The sequence below is a fragment of the Micropterus salmoides genome, unplaced genomic scaffold (assembly GCF_014851395.1).
Source record: "Micropterus salmoides isolate LMB-PRFRI ecotype aquatic unplaced genomic scaffold, ASM1485139v1 Ms_hic_scaffold_4, whole genome shotgun sequence".
Classification (NCBI taxonomy): Eukaryota; Metazoa; Chordata; class Actinopteri; order Centrarchiformes; family Centrarchidae; genus Micropterus; species Micropterus salmoides.
Window position 1 is genome coordinate 31,619,954 of NW_024043372.1, and position 18,535 is coordinate 31,638,488.

General features: G+C 42.7%; 2 protein-coding genes across 9 annotated transcripts in view; both read left to right on the top strand.

Annotated features, from left to right (window-relative positions):
- Positions 1–9,610, top strand: part of sulf2a (sulfatase 2a) — a 43,116-nt gene extending 33,506 nt beyond the window's left edge. For 5 of the 6 annotated variants that reach the window (XM_038697953.1, XM_038697955.1, XM_038697952.1 and 2 more), the window contains 18 exons: positions 112–263; positions 859–1,028; positions 2,552–2,702; positions 2,976–3,151; positions 3,274–3,402; positions 3,727–3,783; positions 3,890–4,019; positions 4,809–5,016; positions 5,411–5,693; positions 5,826–5,922; positions 6,035–6,129; positions 6,214–6,273; positions 6,356–6,522; positions 6,694–6,836; positions 7,023–7,131; positions 7,223–7,256; positions 7,755–7,808; positions 8,199–9,610. In XM_038697953.1, the coding sequence (XP_038553881.1) occupies positions 112–263; positions 859–1,028; positions 2,552–2,702; positions 2,976–3,151; positions 3,274–3,402; positions 3,727–3,783; positions 3,890–4,019; positions 4,809–5,016; positions 5,411–5,693; positions 5,826–5,922; positions 6,035–6,129; positions 6,214–6,273; positions 6,356–6,522; positions 6,694–6,836; positions 7,023–7,131; positions 7,223–7,256; positions 7,755–7,808; positions 8,199–8,229 (2,246 nt within the window). In that variant the 3' untranslated portion in view covers positions 8,230–9,610. The remainder of the gene's footprint in view (positions 1–111; positions 264–858; positions 1,029–2,551; positions 2,703–2,975; positions 3,152–3,273; positions 3,403–3,726; positions 3,784–3,889; positions 4,020–4,808; positions 5,017–5,410; positions 5,694–5,825; positions 5,923–6,034; positions 6,130–6,213; positions 6,274–6,355; positions 6,523–6,693; positions 6,837–7,022; positions 7,132–7,222; positions 7,257–7,754; positions 7,809–8,198) is intronic. The other variant, XM_038697957.1, reaches the window with a different exon arrangement.
- A 769-nt stretch (positions 9,611–10,379) lies between these two features.
- The window catches only part of arhgap46a (Rho GTPase activating protein 46a), a 32,358-nt gene continuing 24,202 nt past the window's right edge, over positions 10,380–18,535 (top strand). For 2 of the 3 annotated variants that reach the window (XM_038697946.1, XM_038697947.1), the window contains exon 1: positions 10,380–10,537. In XM_038697946.1, coding sequence (XP_038553874.1) covers positions 10,524–10,537 — 14 coding nt within the window. In that variant the 5' untranslated portion in view covers positions 10,380–10,523. Of the gene's footprint in view, positions 10,538–13,377; positions 13,630–18,535 lie in introns of those variants that run through there. The other variant, XM_038697948.1, reaches the window with a different exon arrangement.

Consider the following 18,535-nt stretch of genomic DNA (forward strand, 5'->3'; position numbering starts at 1 on the left):
GCGCCGCAAGTCTGATACATCAATGTCAAAATAGATTTTAAAAGTTAGTATTAAAGATGCATTGCAGTCGAGGACCAACATTAACATACTGCTTGCCTGTTCCTCACTCAGCCTACTTTGGAAAGTATCTGAATGAGTACAATGGCTCCTATGTGCCCCCTGGCTGGAAGGAATGGGTAGCACTGGTGAAGAACTCACGCTTCTACAACTATACCCTCTGCAGGAACGGAGTGCGAGAGAAACACAGCAGTGACTACCCAAAGGTATTGATACACTGCGCCTGAGAGATATCACAACTGCCTTCACAGAATGATTGCCAGTAAAAGTTAAAGTATTTTGGGATTACCTTGAGATATGTAGTAGTATCTCTACATTTTAAGCTTTTAACAATAAGTAACCATATGTTTAGAACTTGCAGCATCACGTCTATCATCCCCCCCCCATGTTAAATTATAGGGGAAAGCCTAACATTTTCAAAGATACCAAATATATCTGGATGAGTTTTGTGTAAATTTGTAAAATGTGATTTGTGTTTAATGGCATGAAAACATGTTTAAGTTGAAATATTTCCCTCGGTGTAAGCAACCTGATACAAATTAAACTTAAAAGCAACTAATGGGGATTTATAAAACAAGAATCAGTTCAAAGGGTTAAACAGTAGATTCCACAAATCCATTGTGGGTCATTATTTAGATATTCTCTTGTAGTTATACAGAAGTGCTTGGGAATCTGTTTTGACTCGCACCAGGTCAGTAATGGGCTCTGACCCAGCATAGCACCGAAGTCATTGACATCTGCTCTTTTACTCTCTCTGTCACTCACTGAGTGCCTGATGTACAGTGTCTGCTCGCTCCACAGGACTACCTGACAGACATCATTACCAATGACAGCATCAATTACTTCCGTATGTCTAAGAGGATGTACCCTCAGCGTCCTGTCATGATGGTCCTGAGCCATGTTGCTCCACACGGTCCGGAGGACTCCGCCCCGCAGTACAGCTCTGCCTTCCCCAACGCATCACAGCACATGTAAGAAAATGATTAAGCTTCAAAATGATTAACCAAGCTATGAGCCCTCAGATTGTTGCATGTTTTTGGGTGTTTATGTGGCAGCAAATAGATTGACCCGGACTTGCTTTGCCCATTTAATATTTACTGATTTGATTTATGTGGGACATTTTTACGTTTTCACATCATCAGCTATTTGCTTGCATATGTGTCATCCACACATTTCATTTGACCCAGAATGACACAAATTCCATAATCTCAGCTCGATCTTATCTTCCTCTGCCTGCAGGATGCTCTTGGCAGCTGAGCACTCTCCACACACAGCCAGTGTTTCGCTCCAGTTTATTTGGCTCATGTGTTGTTCACATTGCTGTTACTAATGTAATGAGCCCGGCTAATTTGTACCATTTTGTCAGCCATGATCAAACGGAGGCATGAATGATGTATGTTTAATGCATAAGTAATGATTTAGGCGCATGCAAGCATACACACACACACAGATTTCAATTTTTTTCTTTCTGACCCTCCATGCTCCTCCTGACTGACTGTCTAGTGTTGCTAGCCAATGGCAGACCTGCTATTGGCCTCCAGAGATATACCCAAGGCCAGTAATGAGACTGCAGTTTCTTCGCCCTCACTGCAACCCCCTCACACGCTTCTTCTGCTTCATCTAATCCCTCCAGCATCATTAACCTGTGCCACGCAGGCTTTATACACAGAATATTCTGAAAATTCAGCACCAGTGTCTTTGTACAAACTTTTAATTGCTCTTTCTCCATAAATTTGCTCTCCCTGGGGTGGTGTTTTCTGTGAGCACTTCTTTGGCTATTTTTCTCCCTCTGTCTCCCTCCGCCCTTATCAACCACATGAAGAGAGAGAGGCAGTAAATGTCCTGCACTCCTCTGGTGATAAATGTTCTTCTCACCTTGCAGACACGTCTTCAGACTACATTAGAGTTGCCACTGTTGACCAAGCTGTGAGAAATTAGCATTTCTTAAAAGACAAATCGATCCGCGTTAAATGTCTGTGTTAAATAAATTTTCTTCTAGGATCCCATTAGCTATTTAACAGTGTTTATTCTCAAATGATTAAAATTCCATATGGCTTGGAGTTAATTATTGATCAAACTGTTCTCCCTATCTACAGGCCTATCAATTGCAGTTCTTTGCATTTTCCATGGTTTATGTAACCTCTGGTTTGGCATTGCATAAACAGATTTCTGGCTATGTTGGAAAGAAAAGGATAGGAGATATCAGTAGACACAGGCAGAGAATATTGCTGTGACTGCACAGTGTTAACTGTACACACATTGGTACATTTTCTATAATCCAATTTACAGCTATAGAAATCCACATGTACAGAGATGGATGAAGAAACTGAATGCATATGATGAGTTATAATGACATATGCAAGAATGAGTCCTGTGCATTATTATTTTCTCCTTTTACGATGTACAAGAAGCAACAAAAATAAGATGTTAAGTAAACCACATTGAGTTTTTTTGTGATTAAGTTGGATACTTTTCTGTCTTCTGCCTCTTTCAGAACCCCCAGCTACAACTATGCCCCTAACCCAGACAAACACTGGATCCTACGCTACACAGGACCTATGAAGCCCGTCCACATGCAGTTCACCAACATGCTGCAGCGCAGGAGGATGCAGACTCTGCTGTCTGTGGATGACAGTGTGGAGAAGGTAAGCAGGACACACAGGCAGATAGATATATGCTTAAACACACAGAGGACCTTAAACACAGACACAACACACACACATTTCATCTGACAGCCTCAAGTCCTGAGAGATCTGTGCTTGTTCTGACTGGGACTGTATAATGTATTCACTGACACACTTGGCAAATTGTTCAATCCCTTTTTCCTTGAATCTGGCGCAGGAGACTTGAGCTATCAAACATGAAGTATAACTTTTTACGCAGTGTGAGTGTTCAATGAATTTTATCCTCCTTTCTAGGTGTACAACATGTTGGTGGAGACAGGGGAACTGGACAACACCTACCTCATTTACACCTCGGACCACGGCTACCATATCGGCCAGTTTGGGCTGGTCAAGGGCAAATCGATGCCTTATGAGTTTGATATCCGTGTTCCCTTCTACGTACGAGGACCTAATGTGGAGCAAGGTGCCATGTGAGTGACACAGCCTGTTATTTCTCTGTAGTTTTTTTCCCATCCATTTTGGATTCTGATTTCTAGATGCTGTGTTCCAATATTATACATGTGAGATCACCTCATTATTGCTTCCCTTGCAGTAATCCTCATATAGTGTTAAACATCGACTTGGCACCGACTCTGCTGGACATGGCCGGTGTTGATATCCCTGCAGAAATGGATGGCAAGTCTATCCTCAAGCTACTGGACACAGACAGGCCAGTCAATAGGTGAACACACACATCAGTTATTTTGCCCAGTGTTGAGGCATTCAAAATACAGTTCAAGAATGACATTTAAAATGTGAGATTAGGTTGTTATGTGTTGTTATGTGTTATGTGTATAGCTTGCCTGGACTTCATATAGTTTTACCATATCTCTATTCTCTGTGTTTTCTTGGACATAATGAAATTTACAATCTAAATATAAATGTGTAACACAACTTTCTTTTCAGTGTTGTACAAGGATGGCATTTGAAAACGGAGTGCATGTTTGTTCAGTTCAAATATCAGAGTGTCAGAGTGGTCTGACAGGATTTTTTATTTATTTCCCAGGTTCCAGTTGAACAGGAAGGGTAAAACATGGAGAGATTCTTTCCTGGTGGAGAGAGGGTATGTTTTATTGATTGACCTTTTGCAGGACATGTTCTCATTCCAGGCCTTGTCTTCTGGTTACATCAGGCTCCTTGTCTTTGGTCGTGTTTGTCTATTTTTTCAGAAAGCTTCCACACAAGAGAGCTGATGGGAAGGAAATGGCCCAGGAGGAGAACTTCCTGCCAAAATACCAGCGAGTAAAGGACCTGTGCCAGAAAGCAGAGTACCAGACCTCCTGCCAGCAGCCAGGACAGGTACCTGCCTAGCAGCAGCTAAGAAGGAGTGGTTATTGGAACATGGAGTGTAGCTCATACAGGGTGATCATTTTCAATGTGGTTGACAATTTACTGAGTATCATATACAGTAATTTGTACTCTCAGGTTCCATTTGACATCAAAGTCTTTTTTAATCCTTCAAAATGAATTGAGTAGCACATGTGCGTGCATATGTGTGTGTACATAAAGATCCGTCTAATTTGTTACAAGTTACCATTAGAGTTCTGTGTAGAGTAATTTGAGCATGCCCGATGAAGAACATTTTAAATCATTGGGGTTTTATGCATCAAAAATTATGTTGTGTTATACTGCTTGTGCTTGCATGGTTAGGCACCTACCTACATTAAAGAGTACTTTAATGTACTACTGCAGTCCTGCTGTATGTCACCTGTAGGAATGTGAGGTACTCTGATCAGGGTTTGTTGGTTGTTCCTTGCTCCAGGCTCAAGATAAAAGAAGCTTTTCAGGTTGTAGCTCCTAAATTTTTAAACTCTCTCCCAGTGGACTTAAGATCTGTGGACACTGTGGACACATTTAAAAATCAGCTCAAGACCCTTTTGTTTAGTTTTAGTGTCATGTTTTTATTCTTTCGATGTTTTTAGCTTGAGGTCTACACTTCATGTCTGTTGCTCTGGATTTAAATTTCTTATTTCTCTTTTATTATGAAGCACTGTGACTTCTTCTCTTGAAAGGCGCTATACAAATAAACTTAATTACTTACAAGCCTAAAGACCCATCATCGTGAAATTTCCCTCTGCCTTGTTTCAGAAGTGGCAGTGTGTGGAGGACCCGACTGGCAAGCTGAGGCTGTATAAGTGCAAGGGCATGGCTAGTCTTTACGCCCCACGTATGCAGGCTCTGATGGCCAGCGGTGCCTCTCAGCTGTCTCCCATGTCCAACTCTGACAGCTGTGACTGCGGTGATGTGGGCTTCAAAACATCAATCCTGAAAAAGAAAAGGCTGCTTACCAAGAAGAGTACGTTTCTCTTGTCACTCACATGTACCATTGTTCTGGTAGTTATTATTAGATCTGATTTTGTTCAGACACTTGTGCTTTACTTTGAAGCATTCTTGCAGTAGCCTAAAAAGCCTTGCCGAACAGGCCCATTAATGTCAAGCTAAAATAACCAGCTTTTGAAGAATTCATGTGAGCGTGTGTGGGTGCTGCCATCAAGTGGCAGACTAGAGTAGACGAGTGAGCCTTTAATCATAGGGCTTTCAAAGAAACAAATACAAAGGATTTTTAATTATTGCATGGAACATTCATATTCATATCATCATTATATAAATTGTTCATGTCCTGGTCTTCACTTGTCTGCACTATCATATATTTTGATATTCAGTATAAAAAACACAGCGCTCTTTTTCAGGTTCTTCTGTCTCATCTTACTCAGAGATGAAATCCAGTAAGTCTGTCTCTAGGAAGCGCTGGGCCCGCGCTGTATCATTTGAGCTGGATGGAGACCTGTATGCCGTAGACCTAAAGGATGGGTACCGGTCCCTGGGCTCAAGGAACAGCAGCTGGGCCAGAGACAGGAGGAGAGGAGCAGGGAATGAGGAGGACAATGAAGAGTTCAGTGGCATGGAGGTCACAGCCAAACCCACTACAAGCAATAAACTCACACCACCTGCTGCTCTTAAAGTCACCTACAGGTGCTACTGTGTACATCTGTCTGCATTAATGTGTAATGTTTCTGGTGATAAAAAAAGAGATATAAAATGTTAACATTAATTAATAATTGCATAATTTTTAGTGGTACTATTAGGTTTTCTTTTATCCCGCAGATGCTCTATTCTTATGAATGACACAGTGAAATGTGATGGAGGCCTCTACAAGTCTCTTCAGGCATGGAAAGACCACAAATTGCACATTGAACATGAGGTACTGCTACATTCTCTTCCTTGTTAAATCCAGACCGTAAAACCCATATCACAGGTTGTTAGTTGCTTGTGGTGTATAATGAGCTTTGTGTGTTTGTTCCTACTGTGTTTAGATTGAAACCTTGCAGACCAAAATCAAGAACTTGCGTGAGGTCAAAGGTCACCTGAAAAAGGTGCGGCCAGAGGAATGTCAGTGTGACACTCCCAGGTACGAATGGGTCAGACTCACACTGTCACCTGCATATACATCTCATTACACTCAGTATGTGACTATTGCTTCTTGTCTTTACAGTTATCTCCTCAAGAATAAAGAGACTCTCAGGCTCAATGCACTGCGCATGCACTCACTCAGGTAAAAGATTACAGTGTTTGACAATGAATAAATTCTTTTTTATGCAGTCTCACTGTATTTGATGTGTTTTTGTTCTCATCAGAATGCCATCAAAGCAAAAGAGCCAGTGGCTGCAGAAGGAGCAGAAGCGCAGAAAGAAACTACGTAAATTCCTCAAGAGGCTCCAAAACAACGATACCTGCAGCATGCCAGGCCTCACCTGTTTCACCCACGACAACCATCACTGGCAGACAGCCCCCTTCTGGACAAGTGAGGAATAACATATGGCTGTGTAAAGAGATGTGAAGAATATTGTTGTGGAACTTTTGAATATTTTCCAAAGCAGGTATGATGACAATAATTCTTTTGAACACTGTTGTAATGTCCCTTGTTTTCCACTGTCACCCCTCCCTTCCTCACCACTCCCGCTCCCTCCCTCAGTGGGTCCGTTCTGTGCATGCACCAGTGCCAACAATAACACCTACTGGTGCCTAAGGACCATCAATGACACACACAACTTCCTGTTCTGTGAATTTGCTACCGGTTTCCTGGAGTATTTTGACCTCAACACTGACCCATACCAGGTATTTCATTTGTACAGACACAGTGTACTATTAGGCAGATACATAAATAACTTCCCAATAATAACTTTAAAATGATTACACAGTATTATTCACAGTGCATGCCTATGAGCATAGTGTGTACACATTTTCCAATGTTTTCCAGTTTCCAAAGCCCTTGCTGACATTTTGTCCTTATGATTTCTGTAGCTGATAAATGCTGTCAGCACCCTCGACCGCAATGCTCTGAATTCGATGCATCAACAGCTCATGGACTTGAGGGGCTGCAAGGGACATAAGCAATGTAACCCGGAGAAGGGTGAGTAAGAAGCCTCTAAGGCAAACATGATTTATTATAGTGTCTCTGAAAATTTCAGACTGAGACTAATGTTACCTCCGCTTCCTTTCAGGAGGAAAGGAGCGCAACTACTTCAGTGAATACAGGTATTTTCTTCTTCCTTTTACAGCACAGATGATTACTTTTACAAACACTGCAGATGGAATCCATGTTACAATTTGAACTCTGGGAGGTTACAGCTTCCCTAGTGTGTCTTTGGCTATGTTTCTTCTCAGTGCGAGTCTGGGAATCTGGGGAGTCAAGAAAATAAAATGCATTAATGTTGTGCTGAAATAGATCTTCTTCAAGCTGTCATGGTTCCCTACTGTTGTGATCAAAGCCTTTTTAGCATGCAGAAGCAGAAGCCAAAGAGGGCCAAAATGCAAGCCTGCTTTTCAGCTTCTGCTGTTCCCTTTTGTAATGAAGCCTAATTGCTTGTCTCTGCTGTGCGTGTGGGTATGTATGTGTGTGTGCTTGCCTGTGTGTGCGCGTATGTGCGCGCGCATGCATGTATGTGTGTGTCTGTGTGTGTGTATATATCTGTGTGTTTGTCTCCATGCACGTGCATTTGCCCTGCACGTGTATACGTGCTGTGCATGCTTCAGGCCAGTTCATCGTCGAAAGAGGCCAAAAGTGAAGAAGCCCTCCTCCAAATCGCTGTGAGTTTGTCATAACCCATCTGTTCCTTTGTAGTAAGCCAAGCTCTACTCCTATCTCCATCCTTTTGTTTTTTAGCTTGGTCAGATGACCCAGCAGCATGTTTCCCTCTCTCCTATTTACTGTAATTCTGTACTCCCATACTTACAGTAACTAATTTACCTGCATTGCAAATCTGCACCATCTTCTTTTTCATTCACTTACTCAAGTCAAATTCAGTTAAGCAATGCAGATGTCACATTGGCTCATTATGTTGTGTTTTCAGTCCTGTTATTGTCATTTCTTACTTTTCCTCGCAGTGTTGATAGGAACAGACCACAACTGGAGCCATGGTTTCCAGTGAATGCCTAAAGTGGCACATTTAACTCACAGCATTTGTTTCCCCTGCACAGAGGGCAGATTTGGGAAGGGTGGGTTGGTTAACCACCTGCATCCCACAACCCACCACATCGGCCTCCTCCGGCAACGGAAGGAGAAGGGGGAGTGTAGGCAAACCCACGGACCTTGACCACACTTCGTTGGACCACAACCTGAGATACTATTTTAACTTTAAACTGGGTTTTAAATTTTGAGAGAGCTGCTCTCTTAACTCTCACCCAGGCAGAGGAGATGCTGAGACTGAGAGGAAACTTAAAGACTCTCCAACCGTCAGTTCTACCTTCGTGCACATTTCATTCTCATTTACGTCTTCTGTTACCCTCAGCTGTCAGAACAATGTACATTAACAGGATGCTGTGAATTAGGTGGGACAGTTTGGTATCCACAATACATTCAGTCTAACAGTACTGCTTGTACATAATATATATCAGCTTTAATCAGCTTTCTTTCTTATCATATGGGACCAGGTGGAACATTATGAGTTACATGTCACCTCTGCTGCTACACAATGGTGTCTTGGCCTCATGATGTCTGTGGCACATGCTGATTAGTTAAATCATTAGCGCCTTGAGTAACAACAAGATATGTTCTTCCTCTGCACCAATTTGTCTGCACATGGAAGTGGTACGGACTTTTAAATGGTAACAAACTCTTTGCCATAATCTTTTGTATTATAGTTGATCTTAACGCTGATGAATGTCCTTTATGATGCATCATCTTCCTCAAAGCTGTGAGATATAAGGTGACTAGAGACTGTCTGCCTTTACCCAAGCATATCCAGTGTCAGCCACACCTTGAACAGCCCTACACCAACCACTGTCTCACAGTGATACAATCCAAACCTCCAGAATATTTGACCACTGACAGAATGCGTCATTTGTGAATGCCATTTTACTCCTTTGTATTGTCAGTACCACACTGTAGAAGTATCCAAATAGTTTGTTCAGTTTGCTATACATGGTGCTACAGGATAATAATACAAAAGTCAGTTATTGCTGTACAGTACAGTATGTATTTGAATGTATGTTGTGCAATTAATATAAATGTTTACAATATTTTTTTATAATACTGAAGAGGCAGATCTCATTGTATGATCTGAGTTGACAAAATGAACATAAAGGGAGAAATGTAGCTTGAGAAATGTCATTGCCCGCAATTTGTATGTTTGTCCTTTCCTTATTTACATTGGAAAAGCACTTAAAGGGTTCACTGTGAACAGATGCGCCATGTACATTTAATGGATATATAGTTTACTCTGTGCCAGAGGAACAACACAGCACAACAATGTACTACTTATTGATGTGAATTTAAGCTACCTGACTTTGTTAGCTTCTCTGATTATCTTTTTAGCAAATATTTCCATAGATCTGAATGCTAGTAATTGTTTTAAGATAGTTATTGTGAATAAAGTGTTTGTCCATAAACATGACCCGACTTTTATTCAGAAATGGCTGTTTGTGTTGCTCTCCAGCAGGTGTCTCTGTGCGCTTGTCCACAGGACAACACCGGGGCTCACTGTAATTACAACAACAGGATTTGTGATCATAAAACTGATCATTAAGGTTCCCAGCTCTCTGACTGGCGGTGTCCACAGAGAATATGTTTTAAAATGTGCATATCACAATCCTGATATGATATTATAATATTAATAAATAAATAAATAAAATAATCCTCATACCAGTTTGTCGCTTAGCAACCGCAGTGTTCTGTACATTTCGAGATGTGTCTTTAACAGAGGGCTAAAATCCAAGCTAACTATTTTAATAGCACATCTTTTACAAATAAAAAAGTCCAAAACATTAGGGTGTCTGACTTTTTGTAACAACCACAATAAATATACGGTGAAAAGAAACTGTCAAAAACAAGTCTATTACATTATTTTCATTCATGGAAAGACAGAATTAGTAGCCTAGAAGTTATTTATTTTGCTCCAACTACAAGGAGAGTTGTCAGACGGCTACGAACAGTATTGTTCCCCCAAAGCATGATGGGATAGTTGTAGTCACAGAAGTTTGACATTGTATGGTTCGGCCATTAACTGAGCCGCTAAATATTTTGTTTATGGTTTGGTCTCTATTCTTTCCAGCCTGCAAAGGTTAGCGGATATAGGGTGGGGGTGTGGTGGAGCAGGGTAGGGGGCAGGGGTGCAGCCTGGGTGACCCCCATCCCAACCTATGACTCACGTGCAGAGGCGGAGACTCCATATCGGATTCACCACCGGAGGACCGTCCCGTACTCACTCATCGGACCGCTCTGTGCGCTCAGAAAATTAACGCGCTCAGGACACCTACCAAACAACGTTTCCCCTTTGTGTACGCCTTGTTTACAATGTGAAGAAAATGGCCGGGAAAAGGTAAGTAAACTCTTAAATTAATTTAAAAGTGATACAAACTTAACTGGAGAAAGTTTAGAAGCTACAGCTCGGGTGCTTCGCTATCACCCTGCCGCCGACGGCTTTCTGAGGGGCAGGCAGACCACGCCACTCAATGGATAGTTACATTGTTGAAGTACTTAAAAGCGTTTGTTAGTAGTTTTTAAAGAGTAGGCTTCGCGTTTGGTGTGGTCTGTGAAAATGAAGTAGCCTACACGATTGAGACAGTTAAGTAACGTGAAGATAGTAGGTTGAACGGATTTAAAAAAAAAAAAAGTTTTGTATTTTGCTTGTGGTGTTGCGATTTTATTTAAGTTAACTTACAGCACATGACGGTGGGCAGTTGTAAAAGGTTGAACTATTTTGTAATTTATTAGTAAACTGTAGCCTGGGAAACTATATGATAAGTTTGAAACTTTAGTTAGGTTTTGCCTCCATTTAATTGGCCTATGTGCTGTTAAATTAGCTCTAGCTCTCCGTTTATCTATCATCACCAGCCGCATATTTTGATATTTCCTAAACTGGTCCACAGATTGGCTGAGTTAAGTCTTTGCTGTGGTAAAGAGACCAATAACCTAAACGGAAAGCAAATGTTCCGCAGCCCATTTGTTGCTCCCATCTTTACTGGTGGACGGTAACTGGGACTCTTGGCTTTTGCTACTGGTTTGATCTCCACATGCTGAATTTTTTCAGCATGTGATTTGACTGCAGATGTGTATTAAAACTTTGCTTAGCTTTTTATCGGTTTCTTGAGACAGATGGTTTGCTTTAGTCCTCTGTTTTATTTAAAGCTACTGAGCGGAATAGGATATGCTACTTTGGTTCCTTTCAAATTTTCCTTCAAACGTTTTGGCACAAAACCTTATGCTTTTCAGTGCTATGACTGTGTAAAGTTCGGACTTGATTTTATTTTAATGACATTTTGAGAGTCGTTGATGTATTATTATTCATCCTTCTGTTGAATACTATGCCATTCACATTGCTTGACAACCAGGCTGCCCAGTCAGATGACATTTATATAGCCTGAAGCTGTTAGTTTGGCACACCACGCCAACCTGACTTCCTGGGTGAAGCCGTATCACCATCCCCCTGCCAGCTTATGCTCATCTAATGACTGCGTGGTGTTGGTTTCTGCAGACGTGTTAACTTCTCTATCTGTCCAGCACTGCACCACAGACAGAGGTCCCGTTGGTGTTGCAGAAATAGGATGTCATCTCACTGTTTGCTCTGCCAGCTCAAAACATTAGGGAACAAACCATGCAGTCCCCTAACAAGAGGAATCAAAATTAGCTCTTTTGACAAGGACATGGCAGGATGTCCGTCCTACAGAGGATTTGACAATGGAGATGTTTGTTGCCTGTTGAGAGGAAGAGATTTTGAAGCTTGTGCTCCAGTGACAACGGCTTGATATGGGCTGTGACATGTTAATAATGTAATGATTGTGGGTGATCTTTTTCTTTATGGATGATTTGCTTAGACGTAAAGCTTCAAATGATGTTTTCCAGCTTTCAGTGCCGTAATCCTGATCACATCCCCGTGGATCAGTGCTCTTAACCCCCCCCACACACACACACACACATTTCATCTGCTATTGATTCTCTGTGGCCTGCCACAGTGACACTGTAATGAGGTTAAGGTGATTTGCCCAAACACATTTATCTGCACCTGTGCAATAGCTGACTTTTCGGACCTTTTCTCTGTAGGGATTAGAGGCTGGGCTAGCTTCCTGGCACACACTAGATTTGCAACCTGATGCTGAGAGTGCTGATCATCACTCTCTGGCATTACAGGGGATAATAACTTGTGGCACGATCATATGCTCAGATAGGCTGTATGGATGAATGTGTCATCTGCTTCAAAGAGTTGAACATGTGTAGATAATCGTAGTGAGCTGTCACAGTGCAAAACATAAATGAGCTCTGCACGAAAAATACAAAAGCACATAAAACGCAGTCATTACACACAGACAGAGAAGCAGACAGGGACGAGGCATGCAAACGTCTGCCTAAAAAATAAAAGTTTCTGCCCCTGAAATGCAGCATCATACTTGTCTCCTTCTGCCACAACCTAAAACTCTCTTGTTATTTTGGAAATAATCTGTCCCTACACTGTTGATCCCCAGCGATGGCCTCTTAAATCATAATCCACCCCACTCCTCCCCTCGGGGCCCGTGCAGACCCAGCGCTAACATCTTCACCAGACTGCTCTGCATTTCGAAGCCTGTAGGGCCTGCCGTCTGCACCTTCACTTCCTCTAGAGGACAATCCGGACATTTCTTTCCTGTCTGGCTCCTAGGCCAGCCACTGACCTCCCCCACTCCAGATTCACCCTGTAACTCTGCTCTGGGATTAGACTCTGGCCTCGTTTGTCATGTCAGCAGGGGGGGATGGTGTGGTCCATCTCAAAATGAAGAAGTTACAAACTGCTGCTGGTGGTAGACCGGAAGGTCACAAACAAATAGAAAATGTTATTTTGGCAGCACGCAGATGGCAGAGATCAAATGGTCGAGTTTATTTTTAAAAGGCTGTGCAGAACATGTCTGCAGAACATGTATGACCCTGAATGATCTGACAAGTTAGAGTTTGAACAATGAATGTTTGGAGTCATTAAGCACTATTACATTACCTAATTGGTTCATACATTCGCTTGTTTGGACAAGTGACCCCATTGTCCCCGCTGTCACAGCTGGTGTACAGGACAGAAGTCTTTTCTGACCTGAAAAAATCCTCACAAGCTGTTCAACTAAGGCAAGGGGTGGATTTTAGGAAGGACAGGGACTTCTGTTTGGTCAGGCTTACCTCCTATATAAGGGAATTTATTGACCCTGTTGCTGAGTGGTGCCTCAGACAGACAGTAACTGTTCAGCAGAGCAGTAAGGGGGCCGGAAGTTCCCAGCATTTCTGCTGAAAGCTGCAGCATTTGTGGGAGAAGGAGAGGATGGCAGGACAAGACAATACTCTCCATACAGAAATCACAGAGCGCTGCTTCGTTGCCGTTAGTTTGTAGGTGGATTACAGCGAAGTAACATTCAAGAACTGCCAACACAGAAATGTTCTGCTGGAGCCGGTGGCGAGGTAGGCACTATTACCTCACATCTCACGAAGAATGGGTTTGTTGCAGCGGGGGTGAACATTTTGGCAACTACAAGGAACAAATTTACTTAGGCCATGTAAAATTGCTAGTTGGAAGGCAGCATGGGAAAGACTGGCCTTACAGAAGGTGGCTGGACGACCTTGTGAGATCCAGTCTAATCCAGTGCCAATAGAGAGGGGAAACAGTCTCTAGTTCTGGATTAGGGCAGCTGTTGAAGGAGGTCACCCCAGACCTCATATACATGTCCCAAGCTCCACCCCACCGCGGCTCTTATTGGCTGGGCTCCCCTACGTGGAGGCAACACTGAATTCTCGTTGAATGTCTGCCCGTTGATCTGACAATAGTCTGCATTGTTCTGTACCATCACAGGCTTCAGAATAGGGTTCATTTCAGAGGCTTTGTAATGCATATGACTGTGAGTCATCACATGGCATTCTTGTCCTCTAGGTAACCATTTTTTTCTATTCTATCTATTATTCTATTCCCAGAGAGCCCACAGACTTAGGTATAACAAGAAACTGTCAGCAAGAGCTGCAAAAAGGAATACTGGCTTGTCAATTCGATCACTGTGTTCATGTGCTTGTTCTGCACAAGCAAGCTGTCAACATAGTCCTTTGTATTTTTTGTGCACAGTGTACAGGTTGGCATTGTGCAGAAAGCGTCACAATCTGTGGTTGTGAAATAGACCCTTATGTCGAACAGTGGAACACATTTGTATAAGCCTAGCACACAGACCAAACCGGACCATCCGGTTCTTGGGATTTTAGGTGTATGCAGTCACTCTAGTGATTTCAGAAATAAACAGGATGAAAGAGTTCATTGGAAGTATACTCATCTTCCTCGAGTGATGTCCTCGGTATAGAGTTCCTGCAGGATAATAATTGTGTTTTCACTCAAAAGCAGTGTTTGCCTCAAAGGTGCTTAATCTGCTGGTGAATTTTCTTCACCCATACTACTACAGCAAGAGACAAAACTCCACCATGTCAGGGATGCAACACTTCACTTTTATATCTGGCACAGTGTCCTTACTGTTTTCACATCACACCCAGAATCAGCAGCTTGTTAGCATCTTATCCATGCAGGCCTTTTGGAGGTGAATCAGGTAACAGAGAGAGCTCAGGAGTCCTAGCCTTGTTCTCTCTGCCAGGCATGTGGATGCCCGGCTGTTTGGTCTTACAGTGCTTAACCCCCTCCGGCAACCTGCCGCTGTGATGCCTAGATCGGCTCACATAAGGCCGGCTCTATCGTGCCTGACGTGTCTCCCCTTGAAAGCCGACCCCAAACTTCTTTGCCATAGTCAGCAAACGGTGAGTGAGGAATGGACACTGACAACTGCTGCTGAGGGGTGGGAGGAAAAAGAGGAAGGGGTCAGAGGAGTGAAGTAGAGAGACGAGGTAAGAATCTGCCCTGTCCCTGATAATGTGGTTAAATTTGAAAATGCTGTTTATGTACCCACTAAATAAATGTTAATAAAAGGCAAATATCAAAGAGAACTGTTCCTTTCAGTCAGCTCCAACTCTGCTTGTGATAACTTACTTTGTTTCAACATATCCAATCACACAATCTCAGTTTTATCCATGACAAATCTGTTGTTTCTGTTGTCACTGCTCTGCCAAAGTATAAAGACAGTGTTTTCTTAAGTCAATAATGCTACCTGCTAGAAAGATAATGGTGATTCCTGGGCTGAGACCATTAATCAAATCACTATGTCATACTTCAATGATGTCTAACAACACAAACAAGATATATGTCATTGGGAAACCAATTGTGTGATTGGCTAAATGGAAACAAAAAATCTCTCACAAAGGTTGGTGGGGAGAGAGAGTTAGCTTCTATGTTTGTGTTGTTTTCAAAAGGGTCAATTTTATCTGCTCCCAATACAACTGGAGCCCAGCTGTTTCTAGATGTGTTTACTTCATCCAGCAAGGTTATTCAGAAGGTCAACTTTAGGTGGTGGAAAACGCAGGATTGGTGTTGATGGCCTAAATGGAGAGAAAAACCTTCATTTTTGTGTGGCCTGAAAAGTAAATTGCCTTTGAAAGTCCTATTGGTAGGACAGCTGTGTGGGCATGCTCATCCATTCGAAGTCACATTGATCAAGGCCAGTCCTAAAAATATGAAAGTCTGTCCATGACTTACTGGATGATCAAGTCTCCCCATTGGCCATTTTTTAAAACGAATACACGCGAACAGTCCTCAGTTATGTCCTTGGGAGGCTTTTACAATGAGGCACGGACTGTCCTAAATTTCTTGTAGCAATTTGGCCACAGTTCAGCACGTTGACCATACACGGTCCAGCCATATACTAGGTTTCGATCCTAGTCTTGTTCACACCCTTTTCATCATCTGAGCTCCTCGGGGGCTGTACAGAAGATGGATAATGTCTGGCCACAAGGCAAAGCAACCCCACAATACAGCTGCACAGATGAAAACAGTAATCGGCAGTGGCACGCACATGTCACTTCATGTCATAGACATCAGCACAATTAACATCAGCATAGTCAATAGAATGATAAAGAAATCTAACAGGGGACAAAAGGGTAAACAAGACAGGCAGGGTGCAGCCCTGCAGGTCTGGTTTACAAAGCACATCACTGTTAAAGTCAGACAACAACATAAATATACAACATGCAAACCATGAGCATTGACTTTATGAGAGTTTCTGTGGGGATGCCAAGTTATAGACACACACACACACACACACACACAGGGACCAATTGTGTCATGAGTTTTACCGACCTCTAACCCTGGTGACACGGCAGGAACGGGGGAGGTGTTAAACAAAAGGGCCACAGAATGTGTACACGACAGGTGCAGGGCCTGTTTTTTCCCTGTCATCTGAAACATGTGCGCTCGCTCTCCCCTCTCCCTCTGATTGTTCTGGACACATGGGCGGTGTGTAGGAGCAACTCGCACGTCCTGCACAGAGACAGCCCACGTGCACCCCGTCCCCCGCTCTGTGTCCTGCAGAAGCATTTGGTTCAGTGGAGACTTCCAAACATGCCTTTTGCAAATGCTGAAATATGCTTCTGACAAGGACAAGAGTAGCTTCTCTGAGCCCATTCCTGTCTTCACTGTCAACAAACACTAATGGCAGTGAAAACATAAAAACATCTATGTCGAAACCCTGATGTCGCTACGGGCGCCCTTATACACATACTTTTTAATAACCCCAAATATCCTGACTAGTATTTAAGAAGAAAAGTGAGGTGGAAGGTGAACTCGGATATGAATGTTTTTTGTAAGTATCATGTCTTGCACTGCTGCTGGTGAGGTGTTACGCTAGAGCTGCTGCGCTCTTCACTCCAGTGAACGAGACCGTGACCACAGCACGTGACATGCCAGGCCTACGATTACACTCTTCGTTAGTCACCACTGCAGCTACTGGATCTGCATTCAGGCACTCAGTAGCCTCTGTGTCCCTGCTCTTGTTTTACAATATTTAGATAAGCAGGTTGCCTAGCAGCCATGCTGAATAGACCGTGCGTGGTTTATACATAGTCAAACAGGAGTCTGCTTTTGGCAGATCATTCCTTGTATTATATTGAGGTACAGGCCTCTGCTTGCTCTGTAAGAGCAAATTACCAGTGATTTCTCATTTGTTGCTACGTTTTAATAGTTTTGTACCTGTGCGGCTAGGTCAGTAAGGTTAAATTCCTTCCTCTCCTCTGTGCTGTGACCCATTTTTAAGGCTAGTATCTGAGGAGAAAGAAAGTTTTGTCTCTAAATAGGAAGTAGCACTTCTGTAAATATACCAGCCAGGGAGGACCTTGGCACTTGTTGCTGTGCCTTGTGAACAGAGAGCTAAGGTTTCCGAGATAAATGGCAGGCCCTGTGTGAGAACTCAGCCTGCTCTGTTCCACAAGGGAGAGTCGCAAGCAACAGCTCAGAATAGTCTGTTGTTGGAAAAGGTTAGAGGTTACCTTACAAGAGTCCTAACTGGTTAATGAGAGCTTAGCTGGCTCACTGCTTCTGTCTATTATCTCACCTTAACAAGTTTATAGACAAATGAATGCAGTAATAATACCCCCATTTGGCTCCGTTTCTGAAGGGGTCCTATCTGTCCATCAGAAATGCCACAATGGCACTGAAGCATAAAGCTGCATTTCAGCCATTACTAGACTATCTGATGAAACACTGCTGCCATAGTTTGGCCAACACTCTATGCTACGCAGAGAAAACAATATAATTTCTCCCTCTATCGTTTATCTTTTTGACGACATCAACAACCACACTGGTATTTGCGTTTGTTTGAAACCCAAAGCTGGACAATGACACAAGGCTGCTTGTTGCCCTATTTCTAGTGAATGTATTGTCCAGTCCTCTATGTTTACCGTTGCTGGGAAAAGTGCCATTTATACTTTGCTGTTGGCTTCAAACAATGGGGCAGATTCCATGAGCTATATTCTGTTGTTTCCCTCACTGTGGAAAACCGCTCTCAGTTGTAGTTATTTTTGGCATTGACTGTAAATTGTGGATGATAGATGAAGTATTTCTCCTTTAGAAGGAGACCTCTGGCACATTGGGACTTGGAGTAGCAAGATGGTTTTAGAAGGTGTGCTTGTGTGCACGTCTTTGTGTGTGTGCATGTGTCACTTTCAGCGCCTTGGTCTCAGTGGCAGGCTCTGTTTGCAGTGTTTTTTATTTGTTTTTGTTTTTTTACAATTTCACAAGCCTTATTTTTAGTTGCTGTGGAATAACCATAGGCTGCTGAAGCTTCTCCTTGACCTAAATGGGACAAAGATCCTGTGTTCCATGGGAGAGCAGAGAGTGTGTTAGTTCACACAAGAGTAAAGCGGAGACTGGATTTCATACTTAAGTTACATAATGTTCCTTAACTGTGGACAGTTGTTTTTAATGTCACCAAGTGAATGATAAACCCACTGT